The sequence below is a fragment of the Aotus nancymaae genome, unplaced genomic scaffold (genome assembly GCF_030222135.1).
Source record: "Aotus nancymaae isolate 86718 unplaced genomic scaffold, 86718_ANA_hifiasm-v0.15.2.pri h1tg000040l, whole genome shotgun sequence".
NCBI lineage: Eukaryota > Metazoa > Chordata > Mammalia > Primates > Aotidae > Aotus > Aotus nancymaae.
The window spans coordinates 62,402,792-62,420,769 of record NW_026988454.1 but is presented as its reverse complement, the minus strand read 5'-3'; the positions used below and the strand labels follow the sequence as shown (position 1 = coordinate 62,420,769).

At 33.8% G+C, this 17,978-nt stretch overlaps 1 protein-coding gene across 5 annotated transcripts in view; it reads right to left on the bottom strand.

The window, feature by feature from the left end:
- HACE1 (HECT domain and ankyrin repeat containing E3 ubiquitin protein ligase 1) overlaps positions 1-17,978 on the bottom strand; it is a 104,070-nt gene that overhangs the window by 35,283 nt on the left and 50,809 nt on the right. For all 5 annotated transcript variants that reach the window (XM_012438445.2, XM_021670516.2, XM_012438446.3 and 2 more), the window contains 7 exons: positions 15,927-16,023; positions 15,652-15,753; positions 14,590-14,696; positions 9,020-9,170; positions 2,263-2,597; positions 1,691-1,759; positions 1,356-1,443 (listed from right to left, as the gene is read on the bottom strand). In XM_012438445.2, coding sequence (XP_012293868.2) covers positions 1,356-1,443; positions 1,691-1,759; positions 2,263-2,597; positions 9,020-9,170; positions 14,590-14,696; positions 15,652-15,753; positions 15,927-16,023 — 949 coding nt within the window. The remainder of the gene's footprint in view (positions 1-1,355; positions 1,444-1,690; positions 1,760-2,262; positions 2,598-9,019; positions 9,171-14,589; positions 14,697-15,651; positions 15,754-15,926; positions 16,024-17,978) is intronic.

The following is a 17,978-nucleotide window of genomic DNA, read 5'->3' as shown; positions in this document are numbered from 1 at the left end:
CTGCCTTCTCTTGTACATTATCTTTATTAAAGATGTCAAAAGATCCCTCTATATAGTTGTGTATAATTTTATAAAAATTAGTTCATAGCTTAACTTCTGAAAAGATAAATGTCCCTAAAGATATTAAAAACCATGTATGGTATTTATTATGATTACTAACCAAACCATTGCCTATAGTCTGTCCTACATATCTGGCAAATTACTTTCTAAAATTTTGCCAGAATTATGCCATTCTCCTAAAGCAAGGGTTTCAGTGGCTCCTAACAGCCTAGCAAACAAAGAAAATTCTTCATTCTGGAAATCAAGGCTCACCATTGGGTAAATGACCCCAATCTACCTTTCCAGAACTCTATATTGCTCCTATCTACACAAAATTTCTGCTGCAACTACTGCAGTTTTATATACTTTCTATTTACATGCCCCAGCCCACATGTTGGCCAGAATGTTCTCCCTCCTTGTTTATTCCCATCAAAATGTTGCATATTTTTTTCAAGCTTTCTCAAGGTAACTTAAAATCTGCCTTCTCTGAAATTTCCCAACTACAGACACCAGAGCCAGTTCTTCCTCCCTTAAACTCCTAAAGAACCAGGTAATATTGTAGTTACTATTTTATAGATATGTTTATTATCTCTACAGCTAGACTGAATTAGAACCCTCTTGGAGAAAGGGAGTAAGTTTTCTATCTCCAAAACAACTACCATTTATTGAGCATATATCATAGTCATTCTTGACAATAGTTCTATGAGGCTGCTGTCATTATCTCTATTTTGTAGATGAAGCAAACAAGACTTCAAGGACGTTAGGAAATGTGCCCAAAGTTCACATAGCTGGTAAGGAGCAAACCAAGCTTTCCTCCAGCTACCTTCACATAACATGAGATATATGGAATGAACAGGTACACATCTGGAAGGAGAAAGGTGGTCAGGTCAAATAATTTTGGAGGATTAACAAAGCTAAATCACTATTTTTACTAAAGGGCTTCTCAAAGCCTTTTAACATGCTGCCAATGTGATTTACAAATTTCCAGAGGGGATATGTTATGTAATTTCCCAAGTGTATTTGGGGCTAAAATCATTTTTCAAGAAAACAATCAGCCTTATAGGACTAAGGAGTTTCATTAAACCCCTTTCAGGAAATGTGGCAATGTGTTCTGCTGTTTTTGTACAGACCTCTGCACATAGTAGGCACTCAATACATATTTCTTGAAGAAAACTTACTCTTCATAGTAAAGTAACATGCAATCATTCCTCTTACAACAGAATTTCTGAAGTGTAATAATTATTCCACTAAACAATATTAGAATTTTATAAATTAATTTCATTAGATAGAAAAAAAAGATGAAGAAAAATTTCTACCTGTGCTTTTATGATATGCATGAATCTTGACATCAACTCAGGACATTCAAGGAGAAAGTGAAAGTGGTCAAATATAATTTTGGGATTTCTAAAAGAAAAATGTATTTTGTTTAAATGGACAGGAAGAATGAGTAACATTAAGTGAAATGCAAATTCAGATACACTGATACTGAAACAGAAGAAAAATACATAATAATCCACATTTATTAAAGTTCCATTTGTAATGGAGTATACTTTGAATAGTAAGAGAAATAACATTTTTTTCTGCTTAGAAGAAACTGTAGGTAAAGAGAGGAAAGGCTATCAGGGTAGTCCACAAACCCCAGAAAGCTTACCTATTAACAAAGCATTTTAAAACTTCATCATGTTTGCAGACAAATTCAATGAAACGAGGTGAAGTCATTCTGTCGGGGGTAAAAATCAATCAGAATACACAGGCTAAAGTTTGTGATATAGTATTGCAAATTTGATAAATATATATTGAATTGGACTGGCTTCTAAACCAAAAAGAATCTGGGTTTGGATCTTCTTTCTAAGTTTAGAAAACTGAAGCATGCCTAGCCAATTTGTAAAATGATTCTAACTTCTCATCAGTAGACGATATCAAAAAGTGACTTTTAAAATCTTGAAATTTGATGCATTTCTGCTCTACACATTTTGAATACATAGTTAAGAGATTCTATACAAGGTGACATTCATAATTCTTATGATATAAATCAATAATATATATCACTTGTTTAAAATTTAAATATTCCCAACTAGATCTAGATTAGTATATCTTAAAATGAAAAGAAAATAGAACTTCAAGTCAACAAATTATTATTTGTTGTTTCTGAAATTACAAAAATCTCACTGCTTTTCATCATCTATCAGAGAAAAAAAAAAAAATAAGGCAAAACTTTCTTACCCTGGAGGCATCTGACAAGAACAGCACATGTAAAAAGCTTGAATGACAGCACTTAGCCGGTTAGCTGTCATAGAAATAACATCCTGACAATCTGCACTGGCTTCCTGTTTCCCTGCAAGAGCATCTGGTTTAGATTCTCTTGTGCCAGTGGACAGATTTTCATAGCTCCCACGTCCTGGAGGTTCAAATGGAGGAACAGAAGTAGCATCTTGATCTTGGCCTTTTTGTTTCAGTAAAATAGAAGTGATCTCTGTTGAGTCTCTTTTGTTTTTCATCAATTCTGTAGCTATTAAAACTAGCCATTCATCTAATGAGTGCCAAAGCAATTCCAGCGGCTGAAACAAAAGTGTTTTTTAACATCATTCTTAAATTACAGGATAAAACACACACACACACACACACACCCCTACCTAGACAAATATTATAAAAGAGAAAATTTACTCTAGTTATTTCTATCCTCCCAAGTTAATGTGATGGTAATGCCTAAATGTAAGTAACAAAATTACATGAATGCTATATAAATAGCATATATAAATGACAATTTCTTCATTTATGGCAATAATTTAGTTTGTATGCATGTGTTCCTTGGAATAAAAAGAAAAAACTAAATCTAACAAAAAATTCACAAGCAATCTTTCTTCTAATTTTCAAATGTTTAGTTTTAAAAGCACACATTACCATTATACATAATCATTCTTAACATTTACTGTATTAATATAATCAATGTCAACAACTTTCAATTAAACAAATGAGGCTTTTTCAATTAAAAACTGAGAATCCCTAAATATATATAATCACTCAATATTTTCTGTATTAATCTAATCAGTGTCAACAACTTTCAATTAAACAAATGTCTTTTTTCAGTTAAAAAATGAGAATCCTGGCCAGGCTCGGTGGCTCACACCTGTAAACCCAGCACTTTGGGAGGCTGAAGCAGGCAGATCATGAGGTCAGAAGATTAAGACCATCCTGGCCAACATGGTGAAACCCTGTCTCCACTAAAATAAAATAATAAAAAAAAAAAAATTAGCCAGGCATGGTGGCGTGGGCCTGTAGTCCCAGCTACTCAGCAGGCTAAGGCAGGGGAATCACTTGAACCCAGGAGGCGAAGGTTACAGTGAGCAGAGACTGAGCCACTGCACTCTAGCCTGGAGACAATGTGAGACGCTGTCTCAAAAAAAAAAAAAAAAAAAAAAGAGAATCCCTAAAGAAACTAATGAACAGGTTAGTTTACTGTACTCCTTTCTTTACATATAATTCCTAGAATTTTGATAATGTTTGACAAGAAATTATAAAATGTGGCAAATTTGTGTATATACACACACATATATACATACATTCCATCTCTAATAACTAGTGTTTTTTAAAAACAAGAAATATAATTACCAAACTTCTATTAAAATACTGACTAGCAGGTTGGGGGTGGTGATTCATGCCTGTAATCCCAGCAGTTTGGGAGGCTGAGGTGGGTAGATCACTTGAGGTCAGGAGTTCAAAACCAGGCTGGCCAACATGGTGAAATCCCATTTCTACTAAAAATACAAAAAATTAGCCAAGTGTGGTGACACACGCCTATAATTCCAGCTATTTGGGAGGCTGAGGCAGGAGGATCACTTGAACCCGGGAGGCAGAGGCTGCAGTGAGCCAAGATCACACCACTGCACTCCAGCCTGGGTGACAGGGTGAGACACCATCTCCAAAAAAAAGAAATACTGAGTAGCAAATTCTTAATTCCAAGTAAAGATTAACAGCTTTAAAAGAAAAAGAGATAGAATAAGCTATTTCCTATTATTATTATTCTAGCTGGGTACAGTGGCACTCACTTGTAGTCCCAGTTACTTGGGAGGTTGAAGTGGGAGGACTGCTTGAGTCTCAGGGGTCAAGGCTACAGTGAGCCATGATCGTGCCACTGCACTTCAGCCTGGGCCAAAGAGTGTGACACTGTCTACACACACCCCCGCTCCTCCTTCCCGCCAAAAAAAAAAGGCCTGCTAGGATATTTTTAATACTAAATAAAGATTAATAGTTTACAAGTGTTACAGTGGTTAAACAATTCCTTCATCCTACACTATTTTAAATATTCTTATTGAGATGATGAGGTATCTTTCTGCAAATAAATATAAAAGTTAATCTCACTTTTTGAATCTCATATGATTACAGAATGCTACAAACTAGACCATGTGCTACAGAAAGACTCACCTTTAAAATATTTCAAGGAAAGAAATAATCTTTCTTTTAAAGACCACTATGGAAGGAGATTATAAAACCATATTTGGAATCTTAGGAAATGTTTGAATAACCATTATCTAATAAATACCTTCACTGTCATTTTTAGCCTTTCTTCAGATTTCTGTAACATTCCCTTTTTGAAAATATTTTACTTACTAAATTTGCAAATTATTAAATCATTCAGGCCTTCATTTACACATTAAACCAAAAGGCAGAAAACACAACAAAACAAACAAAACCACCACTACTATAATCAACAAAACATAGTTCACTCACTCAACCAGTAGTATGCACTAGGCAGGCAGGTAAGTACAATGTTTCCTATTTTTAAAAAAATTATACCCTCGTTTGAAGTTGAAGTAAGTATCCCTCTCAGCCACAATAAGGGTTCTTCCAAACTCACAAGGGCTGACAGATTTGGGGTCCCTGAACTGCTTAAAGAAGTACCAGCTGCCATAAATACTGACAGATACCTTCACTGCAAATTCTAATCATGATCCATGAAACCATAGTTTCTCTTTATGAGCAAAACACTGAACCTGCTGTAGAAGATGAAAAGAACTTATGTCAGCAAAACTATTTAGCTTTATATCAGAAAATGAACTTCTGAAATGGAAAGAACAGGTGGTGATATAAAACTGCTTGAAACAAAAAGAAAAAAGAATAATTGGCCTCTAAATGAGAAAAGATAAAACCTAGAAAATCAACATACTGAAAGGAGGTAAGGCCTAAGGCAAGAAATGACACAGCTGATCATGCAGATAAGCACTGAGTCTCAACCAAGAGCAATCCTATTTTCAAATACTGACAATGTGTAAAAAATGAAAGGCAAATTTTGAGTGGTGCAGAAATAACACCAAGGAAAGAAACATGGTATGTGTAAAAATGACAATAAAGGTAACAAAAAGCCAGAGTTTTTAATAAAGGAACACAGAAAAGAATTAGAAGAATGAGAAAAAAAATAAGTAGTAAGCCACATTGGGCCTTTCTTTACTTTTCTCTCTTTTCTCACCTTTTATTTCTTCAATCATACATGCACTAAAACTAAATCCCAACCTTGAGGTGAGTTTACCTAGGGTTTTCTATTTGAAGATCTGTTCAGAAAATTCATTCTTCAATCACAAAAAAGAATACTATAAAAATAGCTTTAATTTCTAACTGTGGTAGCAGCCACCAAAAAAAAGGATTCAAATACATTTTAAAATTAAAAATAAACCATTGCATACTATATCTATAATGCTTTCTATATTCATAAATAAAATACATTAAATAAGAAATACCATACATACCAATTGTTACTGAACAATGAGTCAATTACTACTGAAAATATTAGCAGGTTTCTTGGTACTGAGAAAATACAGCTTCATTCATTATTATTGAGTGATCCTTACCAAAGAATTATATTGTACAATGACATGACAATCATAAATGATTTATAAGCATTCTAAGTCATATTTTCAAACAATAATATACAATCTCAAACTTACTGAAATATTTTTTAAATTTCAAGGTGCTGAAATGAGGAATAAATCTGGCAGAAAAGTATTACTAACTTATGTTCATTAACAGTACCTTGATAGCCTGTTAGTCTGTCTATTCTTAACTTGTGATAATGTCAAATGCCACAACCCATAAGATAAGATCTTAAAGTTAAAAGTTTCACAATCTTTCTTGGTTACCAAATTTTCCGAATTCTAAGTCTATGTAACCATTAATAGTCACAGCCTACTATTCACAAAAAAAGAACACAGCAAGACTCAGGAAGCCTAAATTGTCTTCCCCATGTTCACTGTGCTTCGAAAATAAAAATGACCTTCTCCTTCAAATGCACCAAAGTTCCCAAGGCACTAGATAAAAATCTCTTAATGCTCAAAGAATGGCTATGTGTTAAGACTAACTTAAAGAACTTCTAAAATAAATCAGAAAACTAATAACAGGATGTTAAACAATTTCAACTACTAAAAACATATGGCCTATAAACCTACTCATTCTTAATGGAAAACCCATTAGTTAATTTGAACAATAAAGTAGCATTAGAGTACCTTGTTAATGAAATGGAAATTAGGGATCAATTGCTACCTCAGACAAAATCTGGTAAGAATTAAAATGGTATTTCCAGTCTAACATCACAGCAACTCAGTAAATAGCAAAGATTTTTACAACTTGAGTCACCCCACAATGAACAGACCTAATTCACATGGATGACAATGTATAGTTTCTATTTTTATCCTTGTAAATGGAAGGGCAGATCATTTTGCCAACCCCCAAAGATTCCGTGTTTAATTCATAAAACTGGATGAAAAGAGACTAGTAAATTCTTTAAGAGTTAAAACTTATTAATGTGTTTAAAAACTAGCTGAGTTTTGCAATTAAAGTGTTTTACCAAAATGAAAGTTCAAAATTTAAGAGAAAATAAGTGATGAGAAGAAATTGTAGTTGTGAATGCTGTAGAAAGTACTACCTTAAAAAAATGAAACAGATACTACAAGTATTTACATATTACATATATCATAGATATATGACAAAACATAAAGTCTGGGTTCTATTTTTTAAAAATAAGCTAAAAAGGAAAACAGAGATAACCTCTCTACTCTGTTATGTCTGTATTGACTGTGTAGGTAGAAAACTAACATTCAAACCAAGGATTAAACACCTATAGAGAGGCTACTTAACATATACTTTCTGATATTAGCTAATAGCAGATTCAAATTTTAACCAAAAACATCAGACAAAATTGAATATAATCTAACTCAATTTGAATAATGGTGACCATTTCTATGCCTGATTTGATTTTATATTCATCATTACAGGTGAGTAGAAAAGATGAGTCAAACTCAAATCACAGGTAGATTCCATCACTATCAGAGTGAGCCATGCCAGAACACATTAAAAACAACTTTGCGTGATATGAATGTTTGAGCAGTAAAGCTCGCTTAAAACAGTACTGACAAAAAAAGTAGGTCAATAATGTAGATCAAAATTTTACAAAGACAGTAAGTTGTCACTCCTAAGTTCAAGGAAGTGGTATGTGAAAAGCCACAAGAATTACAAGAATGCATAACTTCATTCTTCCAGGAGGTGGCACAATAAGAAAAAAAAAAAGAAAAAAACTGCACACACACATGCACATACAGGCATACATACATGGCTGAAAACTTTCCTTCCTAGACTGATTTTTTTTAAAGAGAATAAAACAGATAGACAGACATTTATACATACTTTTCTAAAAGACTACTGTAAAGTATTAATCTATAGGGTCAAAGTTCTTGCAAACTGTTTATTTTTACCTTTCTGCAAAAATTCTCCATGTAAGAAATGAATCATTTAGTATAGAACATTAATTTAGCTTTGAATTTTACAGACAGCAAAGCTGTCAATCCTAACTAGTTTTCGAGGAAGTGGCACATAAAAACATTTATATTACTTTTTTGATAAATAACCTATATTTTATACTCAAATCATTGTTTAAAGAAATATAAGTTGGTTGGGTGCAGTAGCTCATGCCTATAATCCCAGCACTTTGGGAGGCAGAGGCAGGCAGACTGCTTGAGCCCAGGAGTTCGAGACCAGCCTGAGAAACATGGCAAAACCCGATCTCTACCAAAAAATATAAAAATTAGCCAGATATGGTGGCATGCACCTCTAGTCCCAGCTACTCAGGAGGTTGAGGTGGGAGCATCATCTGAGCCCAGGGAGGTTGAGGCTGCAGTGAACCATGATTGTGCCACTGTACTCCAGCCTAAGCAACAGAATGAGGCTCTGTTTCAAAAATAAATACATGAATAAATAAAAATACATGAATAAATAATTTAATACTAAATTAAACATTTTTCTAAAATCTCAGTTATTTTAAAATGTCATCCAGAAAACAGTAACAAAAGCAATTATAGTCATATTCATTTTGTTTACTTCATAAAATTATAATTTAACATGAGTACCAACACTCCCTTGGGTTTTACATGAACTCATTCTTCCAAGGACTTAATCCATATGTGCTTATACAGAAAGGCAGCTGAAGCAATACAAAATATTTTAAGAAAATATTTCAACAATTCTTCCTTGCAGTGATCTCAGAAATTAACTGTTAGTAAACCCAGTAAATGAAAGTAACATTACTTTAAAAACACATACACAGACACATACCTAACACACATATCATATTAAAATCTAAATTAAAACTGTATTGATTTCCCTCCTGATAAGAAATACATTTCTTTCAAAAGCATGCTGGCTGCATATTATATTAAAAATCTATAACTTAATAAAATTAAGTTTAAACATTAAATATCTCTACCCTTAGAATAAAACACTAATGAAATAAAAAAGTTTATTTGTAAGAAAAATACAGAAAGCTCATCAACTTGCTGTTATTGACAGAGAAGAGAAAGGTATGCCTAATTTTAAAAGTGATATAGCTATAAACCAAACTTACATCCTGTTCATGAGGTTCCTGATTAATGAACGCATGCTTTGTCAAATTCATCTATTTTATGTCTGTCTTCCTAATAATGTCATCTACTTTTCTCACCTTGAACACCTGGCTTCTTGGAGTTTTATTCCCATTGTAACCCATATCAATTCCATTACTGGGGGAGGATGGACCAATTCGAAAGACATGACAAAATATTCTCACAATCCTTAAAAGGCTCTTCATTTGAGCATCATAATTGCTAGATAGGCTGAAAATAAAAATTAAAATATGAGATTAGATGGAGTAAAACAAATTACATCTTAAAATGCTTATTTTAAAACATTTTCATCCCACTGACCATCTGTTTCATATTATAATATAACTGGAGTAAAATTCCTTTCCTATCATGATAGGAGATAGAATGGTTTAACAAGGAGTTACATTATTTGAATTGCATATAAATGAATTACTATTTTTTAAGCATCCAAAATATAACAAACGATCAAAACTTAAAATATGAAGAAAATCACTCCTTTAGAATAGTTGGTTTCTTGTGGCAACAACTTCAAGGCAACCCCTAAAACTTTTACTTTCAAAAGTATATTTGTAAATTAAATTTATTCTTTAGAACTCTGATTATATTTCACAGAGAAGCAATGGTACAAATCATCATATTCTTAGGCCAACCCACAACTGTTTTAACAAAGAGGCTAAACTGAACTGTCTGCCACTATATCCCTAATCCCATATCCCCTTCCCACCCCAGAATAGTAACCAATTGTTCACATATAGAACATTTACAAATTGAATAATTTTAAAGTTGTTGTCTACATTAGGTTTGTTCTCTATATAATGGGCTGTCGCTTAAGACTCTACATATAGATAGGAAATATACCCCTACCATGAAAAAAGAAAAGACTAAAATTAACTAACACTAAATCATATTAAATATAACATAAACTCACTTTTACTAATCAGAAAGCCCTAAGAATCCCACAGTACCTTGGGATTGGTCATCATCATGAATACCAATCATTACCCTTCCACAGAAAAACTGTAGGAGTTAGGCTAAATTTGTATTGAATTTTATTTTTGTTGGTTGATGGTGGTTTTATTTTGATATCTCTAACATCAGTTATCTTATATAACAAATGTTGGAGCAAAGTAAAGAGTTGCATAAACTTCTGGGCAGAATGGCAGAAGCTGCTGCCCTTTTTAAAAATTTAAGTATCAAAAGCTTACTGTCTCTTCTCTTATATATTTTACCCAGTTCATTGAAATCTTCCTTTATGATATTTATAGGTATTAATATTAAAAAAAATAGTAAGATGATAATGGCAAATGTCTGAAGTATTTGTTTGATAAATGTCAAATTAGAGGGCATTTTCAATCCTGGTGACATGAATCAAAATTTCTTGACATTTTCACTTTAATATTCATGCTATTTTATCATTGTAAGACTCATGAAATTGTTTTAAAAGTCAATAAAAATTAGCTGTCAGCTACCAGTGTTCACAAATTATCAATAGCTATTGCTGTCCATACAGCTAAAACACATTAGCAAAGCCTTTTTTGCTTCAGTAATTTTGAAGCAAATGTGTATAGAGTAACTAATTTAGCTTGCACTGATTTTTACATATCTGTCTTTATGAAATAGTGATTCTAATTGTATATCATATGGAACTAACAAAATAAAAATGTAGTTTGGTTGTAACCATCTCCTTCTTTTACAGTATTGCAGCTTTTGGAAAAGTTAACTAGAATGACTCTCAAATTCTGTAAGAGAGGTGTGAATTTTATTTTCTTCTGCAAAATTACCACATATACAAATATTCATTTTAAATATCTGATCTAGGAAATACATCAGAAGTTATCTTACTTTAAGGTAAAAAGTATTTTCTTAAACCATGGAATCTAATATTATTAATTATAAATATAGTCTAACAATTTTATATTACTTTACTCAATTGAAACTTCTTCCAAGCTGAATCACTGCTGTAAAAAATATCATTTCCTCATTTTTCAACCAGTGAAGTGTCTCTTTTGTATTATATAAAAAGACTCTAAAATCTAAACCTCATATACCCTTCTCCAGTTGATCATAAAATGATCATTTGTTCCAAAGTTAAAATGTTGTACCAGAAAAGTTTAAAAATTTATTTCCTAACTCAAACCCCTATCACTGTAAAATCCTCACCTTCGGTTTATATGGGTATCTTCTCGTGTCTTACTTAGCATATTGCTATGATTTTTGTGTTTATTTCCACATCATTAACTACCTCTACTTTCAAACATAAATATACAGAAAGGAAGATAAATCTTTCATTTCAATATAAATATAACATTACGTGCAAGTAATGTTTATTATCTTTAGCAAATATCCCTGAAATCAGTCTATTATCTAATAGGCTACCAATTTTTCAAGAACTATCCTGGATAACACCTTAGTTGTCACTAATTAACATATATTTGAATCAGTTACTTTCTTAATGAAAATTTCTGTTAAAACAAAGGTCAAAATTACTTCACATAGTGGGTTAATAAACATAAAATCATTTACAAATAAATGAACAAAAGTGAGATACCCTACAAAATATCATTAAACATAAATCAGCAAGGGGAAACAATCCGTATTTGAAATCATCCTAAGATATAACCTTTTTAACAGTACAATAAATTCTAACTAATAACCAATACTCACTACCAATCCCAACAATGAGATATTTACAGGCCAAAAATGGCCAAATAACAGATTCTATAAAACATTTGGAACATAGCATTGTAAGTGGTGAGACAGTACAGTTAAGCAGAGTAATTTTTGTTTGTTTTTTGAGATGGAGCCTCATTCTGCAGTGGCCCAATCTCGGCTCACTGCAACCTCCAACTCCCTGGTTCAAGTGATTCTCCTGCCTCAGCCTCTCGAGTAGCTCGGATTACAGGCATGTGCCATCATGACCAGCTAATTTTTGTACTGTTAGTAGAGATGGGGGTTTTACCATGTTGGCCAGGATGGTCTCGATCTCCTGACCTCGTGATCCTCCTTCCTCAGCCTCCCAAAGTGCTGGGATTACAGGCATAAACCACCACGCCTAGCCAGCAATTTTTTAAAAACTACTATTGTTGGCCAGGTGCAGTGGCTCACGCCTATAATCCAAGCACTTTGGGAGGCCGAGGCGAGTGGATCATGAAGTCAGGAGATCGAGACCATCCTGGCCAACATGGTGAAACCCCATCTCAAATAAAACTACAAAAAAATTAGCTGGGCATGGTGGCACATGCCTGTAGTCCCAGCTACTCGGAAGGCTGAGGCAGGAAATTGCTTGAACCTAGGAGGCAGAGATCACAGTGAGCCAAGATCACGCCAATGCACTACAGCCTAGACAACAGTGTGAGACTCTGTCTCAAAAAAAAAAAAATCAAAAAACAAACAGCTACTACTGTTTTGGCCCCAGATTCCTTTTTCCTACCCTGTTTCTCCTGTCCCACTAACCAACCCACAGCCCCCATCATTTTTAGAAGCTATATTAGAACCTAGAATCTGCTATTTACTACTGATGATATAAATCCAGGTTTATTATTAGCTTGGCAAATCATTTAACTCAATTTTTTATACATAACATGGAGATCACATCTATATTATAAAGTTACTGTAAGGTTTAAATGAAATAATATATTTGAATGTTCCTTAGCTTAGTACCTGCTTAATAAGTGATGAAAGTAAACTTTCATAGATACATAAAAACATAAACGCTTTCTGATTACCGTGGAAGTATAAACAACATGAAAAATATTTAAGAAGAAAAAATAAGTTTTCTAATGTAGGAAAGCAGGCTAAATGGTATTACAGGGGAACTTAAACTAATAACCATCATCACCTCTACTATATACTGGACCCTGCTTTGCATTTTACAGCATTATCTTATTTCATTCTCACAACTCATTAAGATATTTATTACCAGTTTCCAACAAAATGGAATAAAATCCTGACTAGAATGTAATTTCAACAGAGAGATCTTGTCTGTTTTATTCATGATCACCTCACAGATGGTCTAATGGATGGTAGGCCCCACAGATGGTCTAATGGATGGTAGGCCCTCAAAAATATGCATTTGGCTGGGCGCAGTGGCTCACACTTGTAATCCTAACACTTTAGGAGGCTGAGGCGGGTGGATTGCCTGAGTTCAGGAGTTCGAGACCAGCCTGAGTAACATGGCGAAACACTATCTCTATTACAAATAAAAAAATTAGCCAGGCATGGTGGTATATGCCTGTAATCCCAGCTACTTGGGAGGCTGAGGCAGAAGTATCACTTGAACCTGGGAGGTGGAGGTTGCAGTGAGCCAAGATTGCATCACTGCACTCCAGCCTGGCCAATGGAGTGAAACTCTGTTTCAAAAAAAAAAAAAAAAAAAAAAAAGTATTAGATGAATGGGTGGATGTTGAAGGGAAACTCAAGAAAGTTAGTTGATAAAGTCACACAGTAAATGACAATATCTGGATTTAAGCCTGAGTCTGGCTGACTCCAAAGCCCATGCTTTTAATGATCATATCTGAATCTTACAAGGGTTCCATGAAATACATAAATTACTGGGAATAACTAAGTGGGAGCTTTATGGAAAGCTGGAATTCAATGACTGTTATAGACAAAGTCTATACGTAGTCTCAAAGGTAGAAACAGAATAATTTTTTAAATAAACAAATGGTATATTGAGTAGAATTGCTGAGAAAGACTAAATGGTTAAAAGAACAGAAGAAGGTGATCTTGGAATCATGAAGTATAAGGAACCTAGCAAAGGTTCTTTTAAGTAAATAGTACAAAACGGGATTCCAATCTGAAATACATGAAACGTCCCAAAGAAGATGGAAACAAAATGGTTAAAATAATAAATTTAATAATATAGCTGATTTAAAGTAGCAGCACGGTGTTGGGAGGAAAAAATTTCAGTTGCAACTACAGAGGTGGGATAAGATCATGACATGTCAATTCATTAAGTGTGGAAGTAATTAGTAAAATGAATAATATGAAGGGGAAAGCATCCAAATCAGAAGGGGGTCAAATTTGTAGGCTAAGAAATAATAAGACGATAATCATTTCTCAATGGCTGCTTATTCCTAATCGTGGTAGCCAGCCACATAGACAGAAGTGTAGCTGCAGGAAAACACTTCATATATAAAGTCAAGTAATAGAAGGCATTAACTCCATGAACTTAGTGATGAGCCATTAAAACCACAGGATCTTTTGGAAAGAAGAAAGAACTTAAATGAGGGGGGACAGTTCAGAGAAAAAACTTCATAAGGAGTCATGAGGGTACACTGAAAGGTTAAACAATAGTTTATAACTAATTTTATTTTTATTTTATTAATTAGCAGTCAAGATTTCTGAACTTTCTTGATTCTTCTTCATGTACATTTACTTACACATCTAGTTAAGTAATCATTTCACAAAATTCTAGACACATAAGCTCAAATTCATTGAAGTATGCTCTATTTTTAGGCTCTTTAGAGACACTAAAATCTCTTTAGCAATAGTTGATTACCCTAGTCCTTTCAAACAAAACAAACCAGAAGTCAGCAAATTTTTATAACATGGTATCACTGACAAAAGGCATCCTGCAGAATAAACTACTCAGGAGTGAAGCCAATAGACACTGCTACCTATTGATTTCCTCCTATTCAGAAACACTTACCTAAGCAGTTTATGACCATTTGTTGTAGCAACTTCAGCAAGGCTTGTCAGAATCTTTAGGTACTGGCTTTCACTTTGCTGAGACAAATGCTCCAGAACTTGCCGTAACTAAATTTTTTACAAATGATAAACTGTGATTGCACAGTAATCCATTAAATCTTATCAAACAATTAAGTACCTATTAATTCAGTAAGTATCTTAAAGCCAATCAGTCAAAATCAAGTCCTTTAGTTATTTTGTCTTGCATAAATTTAAAAGCTAATATAGAGATATAATGATATATAATAAAATCTTTGTTGAAAATCACCCAGTTGCAAAACAATAATAAATATAGATAAAATTTAAAAATCATCAAGTATAGTTTTGGAAATTTAATTCTAAACTTCTAAAATAAAAGAGAAGTTTAAACTCTGCAATTTTTCTAAGACTAAAACTATCACAAATACATAGCTCAGTAAACTAGTGACTACCAATCATAACGACATTCCTCCACAAATTATTTTCCTCTTGTCATGGGAATATTTTTTTTTTAAAGACAGAGAGCATCATTGTGTCACCTAGGCTGGAGTGTAGAGTGCAGTAGCATGATCTTGGCTCACTGCAGGCTCAGCCTCTGGGCTCAATCCCTCCTCCCAGCTCACCCTCCCAAGTAGCTCAGACTACAGACATGTACCACTACACTTAGCTAATTTTTTTTTTTTTGTAGCAAATGGGTCTTTGTTGCCCAAGCTGGTCTCAAACTCCTGGGCTCAAGCAATCCACCCAACTTGGCCTCCCAAAGTACTGGAAATTACAGGCCTGAGATACCACGCCCAGCCTATTCTAGTTATCTTAAGGAGAGACCAAAGATCCAGAGGGCAGAAGATTTATATGACCAAATATTAGCAAAAGCCATATTAATTATTATCTAATATACCCTTATCCTATAGTGCAGATAATCTAATTATTAAAATATTTGTGACAATAAAGAAAATTACTAAGCTAAGCATGTTTGTAAAATGTCATATATGCTAAGCATGAATAAAACTTCTTCATCTACAAGCTACTAGCACAAACACATTACCATGTTTTCTCGGAGGTCTTCATTCTGTGTCATTTGAATAATAGTCTGAAAAAGCCTAGGGTGATATTGAATTAATACTTCACAAGTTTCTCCATATCCACCCTAAAAACAAGACTCAAAGTTATTCAGGTTTAAAAACAGTCCTTTTTAAAGTTCATACTTTTCACACAATAAAAAACTTTGCACCTACCCTTTCATTGAAAAAAATAATAATTTTACCACTCTTAGTTTCTATTAAAGAGATAAGGGGCTCAGAATATAAATTAAAAGCATACCTGTACACATAAATCCAGAGGAGTTACTCCATTTTTATCTGGCAGATATTTGGCTCCTCGTAATAATAGAATCTGTGCTGTATCTCTCTGACCATGACTGTGTAGAAATAGAAACAAGGTAAAAATACAATCTTTTTAAAGTCTTTCTCTATAAATTGTGGATAATTAATATGAGTCAATAGAAGAGGAATAATTTTAAAAATTAAGACAGGAGGATGTGAAATACAGAAAAATACTTTTCTCAGTGTTAAGCGCCATGCTTTCACTATGTAGACCAAAAAGTGACATATTACATTTTAGAACTGAATTTGTGTCACATTTCCTAAAATAAGTCATAATATTTCGGGGATAAGTAACTACTACTCAGGCTTCTGCTTTATGTGTTTCTTACATTCACTTCCTAATCCCTCTCTCCACCTTAGCCTGACCATTTGCAACTCTAGGCTGACCTTCTTCCTACCACACACATCCAAGTCTCTAGGCTTCTTAATCCAAAGAACCTCAAAAGTCAAAACAAGAGTACATTTTATGGCATATGTAAAAAAAAAAAAAAAAAAAGGAAGGAAGGAGAAAAGTAAAACTTTTAAGATTTGGGGGAAAGGGGAATATGAGGCAGGGTTACTACTCAAAAATACTATCTAACTTTCCATCTTCATTTTATCAACCCACTCAGTTTGGCTTCTGCAGATAGGTATTCAATCTGTCCTAGAATGAACTCTCCTATCCACATGCCTCATTCCCTGATTGCTCTCTTTCTTGTAGAAGCAGAATTGGTAACTATCACTCTGAGATAAGACCAAGTTACTTAGGGGATAGTAGCCACTGACTTCTAGTCTCTTATTCAATGAGCTCATCTGGTCCTAGATAAAGGCAATAAAAAATAAGCTTAAAATTCAGGGAGATTAATGTTAAAGGCTGATTCTTAGGAAATGTCCAGGATCGGGCACCATGGCTGATGCCCATAATCCCAGCACTTTGGGAGGCCGAGGTGGGTGGATCATCTGAAGTCAGGAGTTTCTATCAAAAATACAAAAATTAGCTGGGCATGGCGGCAGGCACCTATAATCCCAGCTACCTGCAAGGCTAAGGCAGGAGAATCACTTGAACCTGGGAGGCGGAGGTTGCAGTGAGCCAAGATGGCGCCACTGCATTCCAGCCTGGGTAACAAGAGCGAAACCCCAAAAAAGGAAAGGAAAGGAAAACAGGAAGGGAAGAGGAAGGGGAAGGAAAGGAGAAAAGAAAGAAAAAGAAGAGAAAGAAAAGAAAGAAGAAAGAAAGGGAGGGAGGGAGAAGAAAAGCAAGAAAAGGAAAGAAAAGAAAACAAAAGCCAGGCCTAAATAAGTTGTACAGTTTGAAAGAGCATGAATCCAAAAAGTGCTTTGTAGGTGAGAAAAGCAAGTAATCAAAGCACATGTGAAACTACAACTCAGGCACCTGGGCTTCTAGACCAATACACTTTCCACAATGACACTACCTAAAGAGGCATGTCGTTTCACAAAGAAAAAGACTACACGTATTTCTCAGACGCTTACCATGCCTGAGAAAAAACAAAACATCATTCATTCTCTTTCACAAAATGGCACTATATGAAGAATAATTTATAGCCAATTGGAATTAAAGTTTTAAAAAAAAGAAACTTAATTAGTATCCTACTATGAATCTAGTGCCAGAAAACCCTGCAACAGTTATTATAGGTATATCACTCTCTTGATACTTTATTATTATACTGATTATCTTCCTTAATATCAGTAACACAGAACTTAAGAATAATATCTAATTTATTTTAGAAAAATCAAAAAAGTAAGTAAATCAGCAATCCCTCTGAAAGCAACAATAATCAGCTTTACTAGTATCAAGCAAGAAGGTCTCATCAAGCATCATTTGTCATTAAGCTGAAAGTGTTGGTCAAGATGTTATAAACTATAGCTAATGGTTATTATTTTATAATTTACACTGTTCCATTCTTTAACATGCCTAAAAATAAAGGCCAAGTGAAAAGCAACTAACTTGAGCTTAATTTATTTAGGGATATAGTGATACTTCTGCAAGTAG